We start from the raw sequence: 18,971 nt of genomic DNA, 5'->3' as shown, positions 1-18,971 counted from the left end.
GAGGCGGGGGCAGGACGCCAGTTGAGCCGGGACCTGTGTGCAACCGTGCGTTGTTTGGGAGGGCAAGGGCAAGGCAGCCGCATCGAAGCAGATGGCGAGTAGGAACTGGCCGGGTGAGGATCTCCTTCGGCCGTGGGGCTATTGAGACGTGCCAGATGCCGGAACCTTTCTCTCACACTGACCAGCCCGCGCTTATCTCGGGGCAGTGAAATTTCTCCGCCTCTTGCCCGCAGCGAGGCGAGTGAGAGCCCCAGGTGCGCTACGGAGTGGAGCCGAGAGCGGAGAGCCCTAAGCCCGATTGTCTACGGAGAACAGGCTGCTGTGCAGCGCGGAGTCCAGCAGGTGCCGGCTTTCCCTCTCACCCCGCCTCCGGGCCGGGGGAAGGGGAGCTGGGGGAGTCCGTCTGCCCCTCCCACCCAAGGCAGAGGTGTTCTTTAGTCCGAGTGTGTTGGAAGGGGAGAATAGCACAACTTACCGGAGATGCACCGGTGACCGGGGAGCTAGTGCGAGGGAGCAAGAGAGTGGGGAGGGGGAGGAAAAAAGTCACTTCTCTCCTCCTCCCCACCGGAAGGTGTCCGGGGCCTCCCTTTCGGGGCCGCGATGGCCAAGAACACGTCGGAAGGGTCGGGCAAGGAGGATCTGAGCAAGGTTCCGGACGAGGAGCTGCTGCGCTGGAGCAAGGAGGAGCTGGCGCGGCGGCTGCGGCGGGCAGAGGGCGAGAAGATGGGCCTCATGGTGGAACACGGGAACCTGATGAAGGACGTAAACCGGCGGCTGCAGTTGCACCTCCACGAGATCCGCGGCCTCAAGGAGGTCAACCAGAAACTGCAAGACGACAACCACGAGCTGCGGGAGCTCTGCTGCTTCCTGGACGACGACCGGCAAAAAGGCAAGAAGCTGTCGCGTGAGTGGCAGCGCTTCGGTCGCCACACGGCCGGCGTGCTGTGGAAGGAGGTGGCCCTGTCCCAGCAGAAGCTGCGCGAGTTGGAGGCCCGCCAGGAGGCCCTGGTGCGGGAGAACCTGGAGCTCAAAGAGATCGTGCTCATGCTGGACGAGGAGCGCAGCGGCGCCGGCTCCCGCAGCTCCATCGACAGCCAGGCTAGCCTCACCAACCTGGCGGGGGGCGCCGGGGGAACGGGGCCCCGCGACGTGGGCGACGGCAGCAGCACGTCCAGCACGGGCAGCGGCGGCAGCCCGGACCACCACCACCCGCTGCACCCGCACGGGCACCTGCCGCCGCCAGGCCCCCCGCCGCCGCAGCAGCCCGCAGCCCCCGCGCCCCCACTTCACAAAGCTGCGGACACCAAGGCCGGCGCCACCAGAAGATCCTTGGACGACCTGTCCGCGCCCCTGCACCATCGGAGCATCTCCAATGGACTCAACGGTAAGAAAGCCGGCTCTTTCTTTCCTCTCCCCAGGGGTCTGGAAGTCTTCGAAACCGGTAGTGAAAGTGCTTAGGGCAACTCCCTCTAGGGGGGAAGAGTTGGAGTTTTGGAAATTCCTTGGGGTTCAAGTTTTCTTGGGACAATTCTTCAAAATGAGTTTTCTGTACTAGGGAATTTAAGGAGCTGTTCTTAACTTCGGCTAGGTAGCCTGATCTTTACTAGATTTAAAAGACTTGTAATAGGTGGCTGGAGGAGTGGCCACTTGTATGTATATGTGTATTTTTGTGTGTGTGTGTGTGTGTGTGTGTGTGTGTGTCCGTGTCCATGTGTCCATCTGGACTTGGAATGCTCTGGTCCTTTTTGAGTTCTCTATAGTTCAGGATCCAGAGTAATGTTTTCTCTTTGGCCTCCCTTGGGTTGTCTGGTCCATAGAGGGCTTGAACCACCGGATTGGGTAGGGATTGCTGACTTCACCTGTTACCTTATAGCCTCTGTCCCCTCTGTGTTTCCATCTCTGCCTCTGCTCTTCCGAGCCAAGAGAAACCAATTTCCTTTTTCAGTTTTGCATTACATTCAAGGGGAGTTAAAGAGATGCTCAAACTGTCTCCTGACACACTGTTTATATTTACCAGGAATACCATGTGGGCGGCCCAGGCATAGACTTGCACCATGAAGTGGGTGATTGGGTTTGTGATAATGTCTTGAATGTGTGTGTTTAAGTTTAATAAGGGGGTAAGCCTAGCCAGTAAAGGAAAAACCATGATTTGGAAGGAGGCCTGGAGGGTTGGCCAACCTCTTAACAAAGGTTAAGGTTCTGTGGATTTAAGGCAGGTTTAGAATCTTTCAACCTTTCCAAGGGGGTGGTAGGTGGGTGGGAGGCTAGGGGTAATTGTGGTGAGGAAGGGGATTTAGCAAGGGGCCTGGGGCCTAATCAGTTCTGGGATTATTTGCTCTAGAGAAGGAAATTACTTTTAGAGAAAATGCAAAGAAGGCCCAGACCTTGGGCTAAAGCTGAATTCTTCCTGTCTTTGTTGACATCCTAACGCGAAAGTGAAGGCTACTTTTGTCTGGAATAAAATTTAAAGCATCCTTGCATATTGCTTTTTAGGGAGGCACAGCCTTGATAACAGCAAAACTGGAGTGTTAAGACTGAAATAAAATAATAAATATGCCTATCAGAGGGGTTATCCCACATTATAGTGTAAGTGTTCATTTCCAATTCTATTTTATAAGCACAGTTTTGGTTCATGAGAATAAAGAGATATCTTATGTGTTTCAACTCACAGTTATCACATACATGTGTATATCTATTTATACACACATGTATGTATGTTTATGTGTGTAGATGTATATATACACAGATGCATAAGTGTATACACACACATATATATACACATAAGTATATGTATGTGTATGTATACATATATATGTATATATATGTACACACATATAGTAGTCCCTGACAAAGAATGTTAGTGGTAGTATTAGGTATAAAGTGTTTTTATATCAATTATCTCGTTTGCTCCTATGGACAAGCAATCAAGTAGGAGTAGCCCCATTTCACAGATGAGGAAATAGAGAGAAGTTGTGAATGTCACAGCACATCCAGGAGGTGTCTAAATGGGTGACAGTCTAAGCATATGGGAATGTTTCATCAATGTGAAAAGGAGATGACGGGAAGACATGATTCCTCTGTTCAGATATTCAAAGGGATTCTATGGGGTAGGAAAGGTTAGACTTGTTCTGCTTGCCCCAGGGGGCAGAAGTAGGAGCACTTGGTGGAAGTGACAGCAGGCTTGATGTAAGGAAAGAAATTCCTGGCAATTAAGTGCCTCTGAAGAGTGCAGTGGACTATTTTTGGAGGTGTAATGGGTTTTCAGTCACAGGAATTCTCTAGGCTCAAATGATCTACCCAACTTGTCAATGATATTGGAGACAGAATTCTTACTGGTTATAGATTGTAGTTAATAAGGTCTGAGATTTTTTTGATTTGCCAGAGGTCTCTTAGAAAATGAAGGCAACACTGGCCCTGAAGTCAAGGAGGACCTGAGTTCAAATCCGGCCTCAGACCAAACACTTGACACTTACTAGCTGTGTGACCCTGGGCAAGTCACTTAACCTCAGTTGCCAAAAGAAAAAAAAGAAAATGAATGCAGCATTAGGTGCCTAGAATAGGATTCAACTTTAGTATAAGTGTTTTTCCTTTTTATGCACTGAAAAGTCATGTGAGATGGGGAAAAGAAAACAAAACTGTCATCATATGCTCATAACTTTTGGATCCATTTTTCCTTGAGAAAACTTTGAAATTTAGGATCAGTAAATGCCTGTTACAGCTTGTTCCTCCTTCTTCAAGTGATGCTTCTTATCTTCCAGGCTGTATCTGACTCTGCTTTGGTCTCTCCTCCCCTCCTGAGCTGGGATGGTACTTCCTTGTTCTTCCACATTTTTGGCTGTTCAGTTCCAGCTTCTGGTGGCTATTCTAAACTATTTGCCTGCAGGTGAAGATTAAACTCATCTTTTCTGGTGTTCTTTAAAAGGCATTTTGGAAAATTATGAGAAAAAAATCTATTTTAGGATTGTAGCTCCCGTGATGAAAATAGTTTCTCTTTAGTTTCTTAAGCCCAGAAATCAGGATTTGGTATTTCAGGTTATCTGGTAAACTGCCTGTGTACAGGGTGGGGAAGGGAGTGGCAGGGTAGTAAATAGAGAATCCTGATTTGTTGGGACTGGGAGGGCCCTTTAATACCTTTCTGTTCAATCCCTTCACTTGGCTGAGGAGGAAACAAGAGAAGTGACTCAAGTGATTTGCCTGAGATCATATAGGTAGTTTTCATGTAATCATATAGTAGTTCTTAATGAGAAAATAAGTTACTTATTCTTTTACCTGGACTGGTGAAAGTTTGGGTTCAAATGGATATTTTGTTACACACTAGGGATCTTTCATTGTTGACCTCCTTTTTGTTTCCAGTTGTATGGTTTTCACTTGGCAGGACTGAATTTCTGATTGTTAATATCTTAATTATCCCTCCCCTTCCCCCTCCTCCCACTGGAAAAACAAAGACAAAAACCCTAAAAGATTTTATGGAACACCCAGCTTCAAGTTTTCTTTGTAGGAGTGAGAAATGCTTGATTGTCCAGTGAAGATGTTACAAGTAGGCAGGTAGATTGCTTACCTCTTATTCCAGGCTCTATGTTTCTCTGTTTCCTCTGATTCCACAAATGGGCTGAGCATTTTATTAGCTTAAACCAGACCCATTTGGGGGGGGGGGAATCCTTCTTATGCACATAGTAGGTGCTTAATGTTTGACTTGAATTTGTTGAGTTTTCTTGTTAGAATATCTTTTGGATGAGGTCATTTATAATAATCTCATCTCTGTGTAGTATAGCATGCTATGATTGCAAAGCACCTTCACATCTGTTATTTGCCTTACTAATACATTTAAGCCCCTGTAGTGTATGGAGCTTGGTGCTGGTTGGGCGAAATTAAGTTTAGCTATGTAATAACAATTCAGTAAAGAAGACACAGCAGGTAGCTTTATTTGACAGCTAATTTGGTCATGGTTTCACAGAGGAGACTGAGCAGAATTAGAACCCAAATCCACTCTTCTCCAGGTTCAATATTTTTTCCATTGTATCAAAAGCCAAGGAGTCACATGTCATCATCTTAACATTCATTCAGAATACCCAGAAAGCCCAGAAATTTGACAAAAGTAGCAGTAGAGTTTTTCTGTTAAACCATACAGTGAGTATACAGAAAAGAAGTTTCATGATAGCAGACTACTACACCATTGTGATGAGAGTATTTACTTGCATGCATGGGTGTCGGACTGAATGATTTCAGATTTTCTTCTAATGCTGATGCTCTATAGCTCTGTGAAGCTAAGAATTCATTCTGATATGCATGGTGACTCAGTCTTGTTTCTCTAGCTCTTGCGCCTGAGAATTGAACTGCTTTAAATTTCCCTTCTAGCACATGTAATTTCATCAAACTGTGTAGCCCTTTCTCTTTGGTCTTCTGTTTGTTAGACAGTCTCAAGAAAATTATGGTGACTTATCTGCAGCTCTAAACAAACTGGAATTCACCCAGTAGGGGATTCTGTTTACTGTTTAGGTAGAGAGTTAACTTACACATTGTGATGTGTTTAACTGTGAATCTGAATGGATGCCTGTCAGTAAAAACAGAACCCACAAGCCCCCAGCTAATGATGTGTGACAGTTGTATAATATTGGATTGATTCAGGTAGAAAACACTTAAATCATTTCAATTTGAAGATGGCATCAATATCCAGAGGAAATAGATGGAGGAAATCTAGAAAATCTTTTGAATACATAGGCACAAGTACCTATTTCTCTGACATTTTTGAATTGATAGAAGAAAACTTGGTTTGGTATAGTTTGATGCAGAGACTAGACAGGGATAGAATGTTAGAACTAGTAAAGACCTTAAAGAACATTTATTCCAAGCATCTCATTTCCCAACAGTCCATGGAGGGACAACTCACTCAAGAGCATACAGTCAGGACAGAGTGGGGATTAGGACCCAGGTCTTCCAATTCCCAGTCCAGGGCTCTTTGTGCTATTATGCACTGCTCCCTAACCACTCATTTACTCAATGAAATCATGTTCTTCACATTGAGTCTTGTGTTCTATCAACTTAACTAGCTGAATCTTAGTGATGATAGCAGAGTAGGAAATTCAGATAGATGAGCTAGAAAACTCCAGTAAATCAGGTTAATGAGTTGAAGAGATGGCATTTGCTTATTTTTATGGTGAGGCGGTGTGGCATAATGGAAAAAATACTGACTCTGGGGTCAGAAGATCTGTGTTTAGATCCCCAGATATGACAGCTTTACTGCTTGTGTGACCTTAGGCAAGTCACTTACTTCCTTGGTTCTGTTTCCTCATCTGTAAAATGAGGGAGTTGGTCTAAAAAGGTCTGTGGGGGTCCCTTCTTATGCTCCATCTATGATCCAATTATTTTTTTGAAGTCAAGATTTTGCACCGATCATCCATTAAATGAGAGAAACTTGACCATTGCTCAGATGAGATTACTTGCTTTTGAAGCTTTATTAAAACTCTGAGAAGAGAAAAGAGAGCAGGGAAAACCCTATTTGTGTTGGGTTAACATAAAGGAAGGGAATGGATGGTCTTTATTCCTCTGCTACTTTGTTTAAAAAGAAAAATCACTCTGAATGAACCCTTTATTTTGTGCCTTTCAGCATAGAGCCAAGGCCAAGACCTAAGCTACTACGTGTTACACTTCCAAAACATAACCTAATCTAGTGAACAAAGGTCAGCAAAGATTGATGGCCATAGTTAGATAAGGTTTTTTTTCTTTTCCTAAACATAATCAGTGATGCTGTGATCACATTACTCCATTGGTAAGCCTTGAATAGGCCCCCAATGTCGACTGAATAAATCTTTTGGGCTGGCATTCAATGCCTTCTGTCATCTGACTTCAGTCAACTTTTCCATGCTTACCTCTGACTTTTTCCCTTCAGGATTCCTGCACTCCACTCACATATTGGACATATACAGACTCAGCCTTTCTGCCTTTATTTGATTGATTCCTTTACGTACAATGGCTTCTCCTGGTCTACACCTTTGCCTGCTAAGCTCTTCCCTATTCTTCACTAATAATTCCTCCCCTACGCTTCAGTAATAAGAACACACACACAGGCACATACACACATATACACACACACACACATGCACATACACACATATACACACACACACATGCACACACAAGTTTGACCATGTCCCTCCCTTACTCTAGATGTTCCAGTGGCTCCCTCTTGGTTCTAAAATAAAATACAACTTCTCTGTCTGGCATTTGTAGCTCTTTATAATCTGACTCAATTCTTGTCATCCTGAGTTATCAAGAAAAGGCACAGTTCTATTCAGAATCTTCAGTGGAAGAAGGCTGGGGGAGTGCATTTTACAATATTTTACAATAATTTTCCTGAAAAGAAATGCTGAAAATAGAAATAAGTTTGGGTACTTAAATGGTTAATCCAATTATCTGGGAAATGCCATATGTGTAACAGCTCATTTCTTCAGTGATGTGGGATAAATGAGGCATCAAAATTAGGTATGTGATTCAATTTTGTTGTTGTTGGTGAGACCATTTCATTGCTCCAGTGACAAAATTCCCTGTTTGGGTGATATTACTACTACTATCACCATCACCACTAATAACTTGTATTTATGTAGTACCTACTTTGTGCCAGGTACTACTACAACTACTACTACTACTACTACTACTACTACTACTACTACTACTACTGCTACCACCAATAATAATAACAGTACTACTACTACCACCACCACTACCAATAGTTAGCAGTTATGTAGCTCCCACTATGTGCCAGGCATTGTGTTAAGTACTTCACAAATATCTCGTTTGATCTTCACAACAACTCTGGGAGATAAGGCAAACAAGTTAAGTGACTTGTCCATATCTGAGGCCAGATTTGATCATATCTTCCTGACCCCAAACCTAACAGTCTATCCACTGGCCCTACCCATTGTGCCAAAGACTTACAACCAATTCTGTAACTTAGAGGTCTTAGAGAGTTATCTGGTAGCTCTGGGAGGTCAAAATGACATGCTTATGATTGCACAGCCAGTAAGTGTACTTTCCCCTCTTTGTGCTTTGATTTCCTCATCTTAAAAAGGAAGGGAGGTGGACTATGTAATTTCCAAGGCTGAATGTTACCACTTGTAACATTCAGACTTCTCCATGGCGTTCAATCTATTTGAATCAGTATGTTTAGGTTTATATTATACTGGATTTCTCTGGCAATTCAAATCACTGGGGTAAGGGGAAGTGGATGTAGTTCCATAATGTTGGTACCCAACAACTGTGATCAATACAATGACTTTATGGTGTAGCCATGACACAATTCTAACAAATGATCATCTTGACTGAGGAAGTATCAATAATTTGTCTAGTTTATATAAAGCAAGAGATGTATCGAAAGGCCTCACGTACCATACTTCAAACTATACGACACAAAGCAGTAATTACTAAAATTATGTGATGCTGGTTAAAAACAGAGCAGTAGATTAGGTACCAGGTTCAGAAGCAAATGAACACAGTAGTGTGGTATTCAATAAACCTAAAAGACCTAACAGGGGTGGGTGGGGAATCTGTGGCCTTGAGGCCACATGTGGCCCTCTAGGTCCTCAAGTGCAGCCCCTTGACTAAATCCAAACTTCATAAAGCAAATCCCCTTAATAAAAGAATTTGTTCTATAAAATTTGGACTCAGTCAAAGGACTGCATTGAGGACCTAGAGGGCCACATATGGCCTTGTGGCCGCAGGTTCCTTACCCTTGTAGGCTAAGGATTCATTATTTCACAAAAAATGTTGGGAAAATTGGAAAGCAGTCCTATTGAAATTAGGTTTAGACCATCATCTCATAACAGGTATTTCAATAATCTCCAAATGGATATATCACCTACATATAACAGGTTGGGGTACACTACTACTTCTGATGCTTTTGGGTGTATAGGGTGTTGGGCTGTCCTCAACTGAGTCTGAGTGGGGAAGGTGCTAGCACGCTTTTGTGTACAGTAATGCAGCTCCTCACAACTTTTTATGAACTGAGATTTAACCAGCTGATGAATCTACAACTATTTAGTGAGGTCCTGTTATGTGGCAGGCACTGTGGAGGGTTAGAAGGAAGACCTCGAAATCTGGCATTTAAAAACTTAGTGCTGAAGTAAATAATAAAGAGCTTCACTGGCATATAAATGATTAGGTGATGATTTTTGAAAGTTTATTTTCAAGTATCAATTTTTTTTATTCACTTGTCCCTCCCTCTTCCCTTCCCCATTGAGCAAAAACAAACAAAAAATACTTAAGACAATCCTGCAAAACAGTTCCATCAATACATATTAGGTTTTGTTTTTAAATAAAAGTGGAACAAAAGGCTCTTTATAGGCATTTGTTTTAAAATAATCACTAACCACACATAGTATCTTTTTGTCCTAAAAGTCCTTTCTAAGACTTCAGTGACTCTGTACTAGCTACATGGGGCAATAGTATACCACTGGTGCCCATATCAACTTTAACCTATGTGAAGGTGTTTATTAAAAATCTGCTGTATTTTGAATACTCATCTGGGTCCTATTGAAATTATAGAAGTGTAAAACACGGTTCCTGTCCCTGGAGAGACAAAACTAATAGTACACATGAAACAATTAGAAAACAAAGTGCCACACTATGCAATTAAATGCAGTACAACCAAATTATCTATTTACTCCAACATCTGGATTATTTAAGTATTATAAGTGTGATGCTCAGAGATTCCTCTATTGCTTTTTAAGAAACTGAAACAAAGGTAAATTATTTTAACTCATTGTGTAACCCTCGACCGGTTATTTCCTTTTAGGGGCTTTTATCCCCCTTTTTTGGCTAGGCAATGGTGTTAAGTGACTTGCCCAGGGTCATGCAGCTAGTAAGTGTCAAGTGTCTGAGGCCAGATTTGAACTGAGGTCCTCCTTATTTACCCTTTTGTAAAAATTAGGGTAAAAATTGAACTGGAAGTAGATGATCTTTTCCAATTCTGACATTCTTTAGTTTTCTAATTTTAATTCTAATAGTTCCCTCCAGCTTAATGTTCGATGACTGAGGTTAAACCTTGTTGGATCATTGAAGTTGGATGTACACTCTTAGGAGAAGGATTTCGTTTTGAGGCAGGTTAGTTCCATTTTCCAGGAATCACCTAATAGCCATGAGTTCTGTGAGTCTAAGTGAGCATGCAAATGAAGTTTTCTTCTTTGTAGTTCTTGTTGCCTCTCATAAGTCGCATTTGTTTGTTATCTGAAGAGCAGTGTTTTGTCTTTCCTTTGTGGACCTCAGGAAGGGATTTCTTGTGATTGAAGGCACTACCACTTCACAAAGCCTTTTACGGGAATTGATGACTTTATGGGATTTACTAGTGACCCTACCCTGGGCTTCACCATCCTCATTCTCCTGTCTCTGGATTTCTGATCTGAGCTACTGGAGCAGTAATAATTTCCCAGCCATACTGACAAAGTGTAGTATTGTCTGTAACTAGGAGTCTGCTACCCCCTACCTCTGGAGAGACCTTTGTTATTGGAAACCATTGTTGACAAACTTAATTCTTTTGGATGAATGGCAGTATTTTATGGCCGTTGGTGGAACTACCCACTTAGCTCTGTCAAAAGCAATCAGAGTAAAGACTAGTTACAGTGTTAGCGTTTGACTCTTTTGAAGGACCATTATCAAATACAACTGAGGCAGTTCAGTGCAGTGGGAAGTTAACTGACCAGGAGACCAGTTCAAATCTTGGCTCTTAACTCTCTGACCATGTGACTCTAAGGGAGTCATTTCACTGGAGCCTGAGCTGCCTCATTTGTAAAATCAAGAGAAGTAATACTTATGATACTTGCCCCACTAGTTGCTGTGAGAAAAATGTTTTATAAACCTTAAAGTGCTATAGAACTACTATTCTGAGTCATCATATTAGGACTAGCAAGCTGAAGTAGAAAGAAACCTGGTCAGGGACACTTTGACATACTCATACCTTTGATAATTGATTTACTTTGTGAACTTGGCTAAGTCACTCTCCGACTTGGCCTCAGTTTTCTCTTTCGGTAAAATGAGATAGGGTTGGATTAGGTAATCTCTAAGGTCCCTTGCACATAATAGGTTCCTGAAAAGCTAAGAGTAGGCTCCAGGTCACCTGGCTCCTAATCGTTCCAGTAAATTGTGCTGCCTCCTTTCATAACAAAATCTGGAAAGTGATAAATGACAGCCACAGGAGGCATTGTGCTATAAATGAGTAATGAAAGAAATCTACCTTTTTCTCATTCACCCATCACTGACCTGTGACAGTATGAGCATCTTGGGAATTATATCTTGATGCAGTTAGATTGACTTTTTCATGTCTGTGAGTTAATGTACTTTCATCATTTCCACCGAGCATCTTCTTATCTGTATAGTCTCCCCCATTCTCAACCATACCCTCCTTATTGTAATTTGTGGAGGATTTGTCACAAAGAGGCATATGGAGAGGAGAACCCTGGGTGCAAAATAGCCAGATATAGGTAGGCAGGGCTGACAGACATACTCATGTTAACACAGCCACTGAGAGGAAGTTGACCCATTTCTAAAAATAGACAGTCTACTGTCAGGGGAAAAAGAAGGTCTAATTGTCTACTCGAATCTGTCTTTCTGTTGACTCTAGGGTTGTAATATAAGGAGGTTAACTCTTGTCTTTTGAATTAACAGCTTCACAAGGAACACAGGCTCATCCTTCCCAGTCACAAGAGCATTATTGTCTGTGGCAGCTGGTAAAGCTGCCCTCTTCCTATCACAGATCTTGAACGCCAGCATTTTCTCTTTCCTAATGAGCTCTTCTTTGGGAAATGCATCCTTTGTGAAGGTAGTTCCGGTCACTGTAATCCTCAACCTGGCCTTTCAGAATGGGGTTAGTTTTTTTGGTAAAGGTTGGGCAGCTAAGATTTCTGTTACTGTTTCCTATTTACCCTCTTTCAGACGTAGCTTAGATCCCAACTCTTTTATTAAATTCAATACCTATTTATTAGCCAAGCATTGCCCTTTTGACACTGGGGATACAAAGATGGAGAAACAGCACAATCCTTGCCATCTAAGACCTTACTTTTCAATGGAGGGGGAGAGAAACCAGTATAATAAAAAATAAAACATGATAGGAGCAAAGCACAGATTCAGATAAAGCATCAAGGGATTATTGATCTAGAACTTAAAGGGACTTTAGAGGTCATATAGTCCAACCCCATTATTTTACATATGAGGAAATTGAGTCCCAGAGAAGTGAAGTGATTTGCCCAAAGCTGTATTGATTATAGTAAGTGGCAGAGTTAGCATTTGACCTTAGATTTTATGGCTTCAAATTCACTCTTCAGAGTTTAGTGCTCCTTCTACTTTAGGACAGCGACAGCCTTCTAAATAGGTTGTGGTCTTCACCATTGCCCTTGTTTCTTATTTTTCAAGTTTACAAAGCAGACACACTAATACACTATTGGTGGAGTTGTGAATTAGTCCAGAAATTCTGGAAAGCACTTTGGAAGTAAAAAGTTACTTTTGGTACTCCCAGCTTCACTAAAGTGCATATTCTTTGACCCAGTGATACTGTTACTGGACCTATCCCACAAAAACACAAAAAAAAAAGATGAAAAGGACTCATATTACAGAAATATTAAAGAACTGAATACTATCAGTGTGTCCACCAGTTGAGGAATGACAGAACAAATGATGGTATGTGTATGTCATTTCTATCACTTTCATCACAACCTTCTCGTGAGTTTGGCAGCACAGAGATTCTTGTCTCCATTTCATAGGTGAGGAATTTTAGGTTCAGAGTGAACTGATTTCCCCATGGTCACATAGCAGTGTTAGAGCTAAAATATGAACCCAAACTTGCTTCCTGGCACCAAATTCAGACCTCTCTCTGCCACATAAAACATTACAGACTCTGGTTGTGGGAAGCTTATTAAACTCCCAGATTTCAATGGGAAGGCTTTGGGATGAGTCCATTTATCTCTGCCTTATCTGTCATTAGTAATAGCATTTAATATTTCCCTGTTCATCTTCAAAGCTTAATTCTCTGACAGGGGAGCAGGTATTATTATCTCTCTTTGTAGCTAGGAGAAATTGAGATACTCAGAGGTTAAATGAGCTAGTTGCCTGAGGTCCAGCCTCTGGTTATATTGGCCTAGGCTCAGCATTAGGAATCAGACCATTACGTAAGACCCAGGGCTCTGCTCTGTGCTTGGGTCTCCTGTCTTCTCTTGGTCTGGAAGGGGAGATGAGAAGTGGAGGGTGGGGGACTCAGTAGCACTGTGGATATTAAAAGCGGTGCATTGGGTTTTTTTTTTTACCCAATACATTTTAATCTATATTTTGTTTTTATATCATCTGTATTTCATTATAATAGCAGTGTTTCATTTAGTGGAAATTAAGCATTGTTTATTTTGTTTCTCACAGTGTTGTTTCTTCTTGCCATATGAGACAAGTGCTGCTGTGTAAATGCGATTATTAGATTTTTAATGGTAAGCATAGAACTAGGGTTTCTTTCCAAGCTGGTGTTTGCTTTTTTGTAAGGGCATGGTTTCCTCATTGCCCTCTGCCTAGTTTTAGACAAAATGTAGCTTTTTTTTTCTGGCTAAGAAGATTTTAATTCTGTTTTGTAACTAGGGGATGTATCTAAAGGTATATCAGAAATTTGCTGGGTCAGAAATGCATGGAACTAGATAAACTATTTTTATTTGTATATCTGTTTTCTATTTTTGTATCATTTTCATTTTGGAATATATCCTTCCTCCCTCCTCTTCCCAGTGAGCCATCCCTTATAAAAAAAATAATCAAAGGAGAAAAAGCAGTTCAGCAAACTCAATTAATACTATCAGTCAAAACTGATAGTCTATGTTTTTTCGATAGACCTCTGCAAAGAATGGAGATACATTAAAATTATTTTTAAAATTCTGAACTTAAACACTAATAAGATGAACGTTTCCATATAGAGAGGAAAACAGAAAAGGAAAATTACACATGCAGCCACAAATTTGTACTATGTATGGCTTTCTTCTTCTTCCAAATATACAACACATTCAACTTCCTTTTCAAAGTTGCCCTGATTGTGTTTCCTGCTGACCTTCTCTCTCTTCTCTTCTGTGCATTTTCTCAAATGCTTCAGATGACCCACTTTTCTCCCACTCCCTTCATTTTTGGTAACCTTATCACTAGTCCCTCTCGTCCCTCATTCTCACTCAATTGAAAGAAAAACAAAACTCTTGTATCAAATATGCATACTCAAGCCAAACGAATCCCCACCTTGGTCAGGTCTGACAATTTATGTCTCATTCATCACTCCACTGTCAAAAGGTGGGTAGCATGTTTCATCATTGCTCCTCTAGAATCATCACTGGTCATTGCATTGATCGGATTTCTTAAGTCCTTTAAAAATGATTTTTCTTTAAAATGTTGTTATATAAATTATTTTCCAAGATCTGCTTACTTCACTCTGTATCAATTTATTTTTTTTATTAATTTATTTTTAGTTTTCAACATTCACTTCCATAAGCTTTTGAGTTTTCAATTTTCTCCTTCTCCCTCCTCGAGATGGCATGCAATCTGATATAGGCTCTACATATACATTTCTATTAAACATATTTTCATATTAGTCATGTTGTAAGGAAGAATTAGAACCAATAGGAGGAACCACTAGAAAGAGGAAACAAAACAAAACAGAAGAAAAAAAAGAACAAATAGTATGCCTCAATCTGCTTTCAAACTCCATAGTTCTTTTCTCTGGATGTGGATAACATTTTTCATTATGAATCTTTTGGACTTGTCTTAGATCCTTGCATTGCTGAGAAGAACTAAATCTGTCAAAGTTAGACATCATACAATGTGGCTGTTACTGTGTACAATGTTTTCCTGGTTCTGCTCACTTCACTCAGCATCAGTCCATGCAAGTCTTTCTGGGTTTTTCTGAAGTCCACTTGCTCATCATTTCTTTCTTTCTTTCTTTTTTTTTTGCTTAGGCAGTTGGGGTTAAGTGACTTGCCCAGGGTCACACAGCTAGTAAGTGTCAAGTGTTTTGGTCTGAGGCCGGATTTGAACTCAGGTACTCCTGACTTCAGCGCTGGTGCTCTATCCACTGCGCCACCTGGCTGCCCCTCATCATTTCTTATAGCACAATAGTGTTCCATTACATTCATATACCACAACTTGTTCAGTCATTCCCTAACTGATGGGCATCCCCTCAATTTCCAGTTTGTTTCTGCATCAATTATACAAGACTTACTGGGTTTTTGAATCTGTTCCTTTTGTCATTTCCTACAGCACATTAATAGTTCATTATATTCATGTAACATAAGTTGTCTAGTCGTTCTCCAAATGATGCCTACCCCTTTAGTTTCCAGTTCCTTGATATTTTTGTACACATTTCCTTTTTCTCTTTCTTTGATCTCTTTGGGAAGTAAGGCTATGTACAGTCAATTGACATTTTGGGCATAGTTCCAAGCTGCTTTCTAGAATGGCTGGACCAATTCACAGTTCTACCAACAGTGTATTAGTATACCTCTTTTCCTGCTGCTCCTGCAACAATGGGCATTTTCTTTTTTCTTTTTGGTCATCTTTACCAATATGGGTATGAATTGGAACTTCAGATTTTAATATTCACTTCTCTAATGATTAGTTTTTTGGAGCATTTCTTCATATTGTTGTTGATATCTTGAATTTCTTCCCCTTAGAAATGTCTGTTCATATCCTTTGGCTATTGGGGAATGGCTATTGTTCTTATATAATTGAGTTAATCCATTTTATATCCTGGATGTCACATTTTTATCAGAGAAATTTTTTTTTCTAGTCAGGGAGGTGCATTTTCTCAACTTTTCTATTGAGCCAAACTGGATCATTATAATTACACCCTGTTCAGTTCTGTTTTTTAAGAGCCATAGAATTTTAAAGCCTTAAAAAGGAAAAGACCTTAGAATCAGAGAATTATATATTTTTTTTAAATAAGGAAAATGAAATCCAGAGAGGTTACATACTGGGTTGTATAAGAGTTATGCATAGATAGGACCCTGGTCTACTGACTGGGTCCTCTTTCCATTATATCCTACTGTTTCATGTTATATAATCTGCTTTTCAGTCTTTCTCATTATTGGCTCCTTCACTCTATTAGGCCTCTTTCTTTCTGCTGTGTTTCATGTGTGGCTCTGGGTCCCCATGTCACATTAGGAAATGAAAACTCTCTTTAGTGTTCTTTTGGGATTTCATGCCCCACTGGGAATATTTTTAGGTGAAGTGTTTCTTGTGGGCACGATGATTGGATATGATGTTTCATACTAAACCTTTCTAATAATGTTGTCAAGATAGGAGAGACTCTTATTTACATGTCATTTGAAGGTATTTAGGACACACTGTTGTTTTAGTCCTAATTCATTTTTCACCCTCTCATTTTGCCCTGCGGCTCCCTTGCAGCATGTGAAGCAGGGAGAGGAATGGACTCTAAGAGCCTGGTGTCACTTTGATCTTTTCCCTTGGATTTGCAGAGCTCCTAATCCCGTTCCACTGAGTTAAAAGCTTGTGCACTGCTGAATGTGAGGTTACGTGATCTGCCCCTGTAGTGTGTGAAGACGGTATATTACGGGAAAACACTGAAGAAAAGGCCTCTTGTTTTCTGGGCTGTGGTGCCACTCTGGCTCATTCAGCTAGAAGAGGGATGGGGCTATTCTCTGCTGTCTTCCTCTAGTTTCCTTTTATCTGGTATTATTTTGTCTGCGTCAGACAGACATAGGCTGGAATCGTGGGGAACAGCCCCTTCTAGCCTTTTGACTTGGGGTAGTATTGGTAGGAGGTATCTTCTGAAACATGTCTTTTGTCTGCAATTTGAAGGCCAAGTGGTGTGGAAATAGCCCTTCTTCTGATTCCAAGGGCTACCTCTGCTTGTGAATTTGACCTTGTAATCTTAGGCAAGTATTTTTACTTCTCTGAGCCTCAATTTCCCCCTCCAAAAAAAAAAAAAGCATCATTTACCTCATAGAGTGATTGTGAGGGATCAAATGAGGTAATTGGGTTGTGAAGTGTTTTGTAACTACAAAGTGCTGTAAAAATGTGAGATAGTTCAGGAAAAGGCCTAAGATTTATTTCCATTTAACCTCTAATTAAATAAACAATAGTTCTCATCAGCCTATTTGGGGCAAACTCTTGGGTGAGTCAAGCTCAAACCTGAAATTACTTTTTATTACATTGACATATCCCCCCTAACTTGAGATAACAAACATGTCAGAGATATTGCATATATCATAGAATCACGGAATGATAGGGAACGAAGGTTATTAAGCACCTACTATGCACCAGGCTCTATGCTAAGTGCTTCACAAATATTATCTCATTTGATTCTCACAACTACCCTAGGAGGTAGGTGCTATTATTATGCCCACTTTACAGTTGAGGAAATTGAGGTAGACAGAGCCTCAGGGTCATATAGCTAGTAAGTATCCTGAATCCAGGCTCAGTGCTCTGTCCATTGCACCACTGCTATTAGCTGCTGTCAGAGCTAGAAGGAACCTTCGAATTATCAGACTTTAGAATGTTGAGTTGGAACATCATTGGTGTAATCATAGTACACAGAACATTAGCAGTAGCAGGGATCATTTAGAAAATCCATAGCAAACTTCTCCAAACCTTTCATTTTATAGATTAGAAAAGTGAGCATCAGAAGCCGCTTGCCTGAGGTCGCACAGTAAATTAGTGTCACACCCAGGACTAGAACTTGACTTCTCTCCAACCATAAGAACAGGTTGCTATTGAGTGTGGTAGCAGAGTGCCGTGGGTGGAAGGATAGAAACCAAAATTTGATACTATTTTATTCTTCCTCTTCCAAAAGTCTGGTCAGCAACTCCAACTAGGGCTGTTAGTGAATTGATTTTCAGGCCAATTTCTCCTCCAGGTTTTTAGTAACTAGTAACCACTGGTTGTTTTCTTAGCTTTCATTGCTTTGGTGATAAAGGGATCCCTGTTCCCATCCTGTGTTAAGAGCCTTGTTTTCCTGGGTAGGGGTGTGTAGGGATCTTGTCCCTAACCTTAGTTCACCTGTCAAAGTTCATATCAGGTTTGGATAACAATCCAACTGAGAATTGAATTAGCAAGCTGGAGAGATTTTTAGAACAAAGGTCCTTACCCTGGGGTCCATGGATAAAGTTCAGGGAGGGGTCTCTGAACTTGAATGGAGGAAAATTACAACTTTATTTCAATATAATTGGCTTCTTTAATAACCCTCTGTATTTTACTTTATTCATGTAAAAAACATTAGTCTGAGGTCCATAGGCTTCACTAGGCTACCAGGAAGGGTCCATGATACGAAAAAAGGTTAAAACTCCCATTTTAGAACATTCCGACACTCTTTTTTTTTTTTTTTGCCGTTTTGGTGAGGCAGTTGGGGTAAGTGACTTGCTCAGGGTCACATAGCTAGTAAATGTCATGTGTCTGAGGTCGGATTTGAACTCAGGTCCTCCCGACTCCAAGGTTGGAGGTCATCTACTGCACCGCCTAGCTGCCCCCTGGGACTCTTAAGGATCATTTCTTCAACTTACTACATTTTCTGATTTTATAGAGGAGTAAACTCAAGCCTAAAGAGGTGAAGTAAACTGCCTTATCTCACAAGTTAGGTAATAGCATAGCACTAAGCCTTTTCCTTAGTACTATGTACTTTCCACATGATCTTCATTATATAATTGGATGCACCTTTGCCTAGGCAGTGAGTGAAGCAAAAGCTATTGTTTTTATGCTTGTGCTTTTCTGGCTAGGTGAAGAATGAGGCATTCCTGGCACTAATTTCCAACTCACAGTGTTCTTTCTTTGATTTCTGAAAAATGAGCATCCTTAAAGAACATTGATTTTAGAGTTGGAAAGGATGTCAGAGAGAGTTTAGTCCAATCCAACCTTTTACAGGTATGGAAATTGAGGCCTAGAGATGTTAAATGACTTGCCCAAGATCATACAGGTATTTAGTGGCAGAGCCAGGATTCGAACCAAGGCCCCGTGTGGATCCAGTGCAT

The 18,971-nt window shown here is 41.1% G+C and overlaps 1 protein-coding gene across 2 annotated transcripts in view; it reads left to right on the top strand.

Moving 5' to 3' along the window:
* Window positions 1-500: 500 nt before the first annotated feature.
* The window catches only part of CCDC85C (coiled-coil domain containing 85C), a 188,254-nt gene continuing 169,783 nt past the window's right edge, over window positions 501-18,971 (top strand). For both annotated transcript variants that reach the window (XM_027849087.1, XM_027849086.1), the window contains exon 1: window positions 501-1,384. In XM_027849087.1, the coding sequence (XP_027704888.1) occupies window positions 601-1,384 (784 nt within the window). In that variant the 5' untranslated portion in view covers window positions 501-600. The remainder of the gene's footprint in view (window positions 1,385-18,971) is intronic.

This window comes from Vombatus ursinus, unplaced genomic scaffold (assembly GCF_900497805.2).
Source record: "Vombatus ursinus unplaced genomic scaffold, bare-nosed wombat genome assembly UNPS02007284.1, whole genome shotgun sequence".
Taxonomy (NCBI): domain Eukaryota; kingdom Metazoa; phylum Chordata; class Mammalia; order Diprotodontia; family Vombatidae; genus Vombatus; species Vombatus ursinus.
This window is presented reverse-complemented; position numbering and strand designations above follow the sequence as displayed.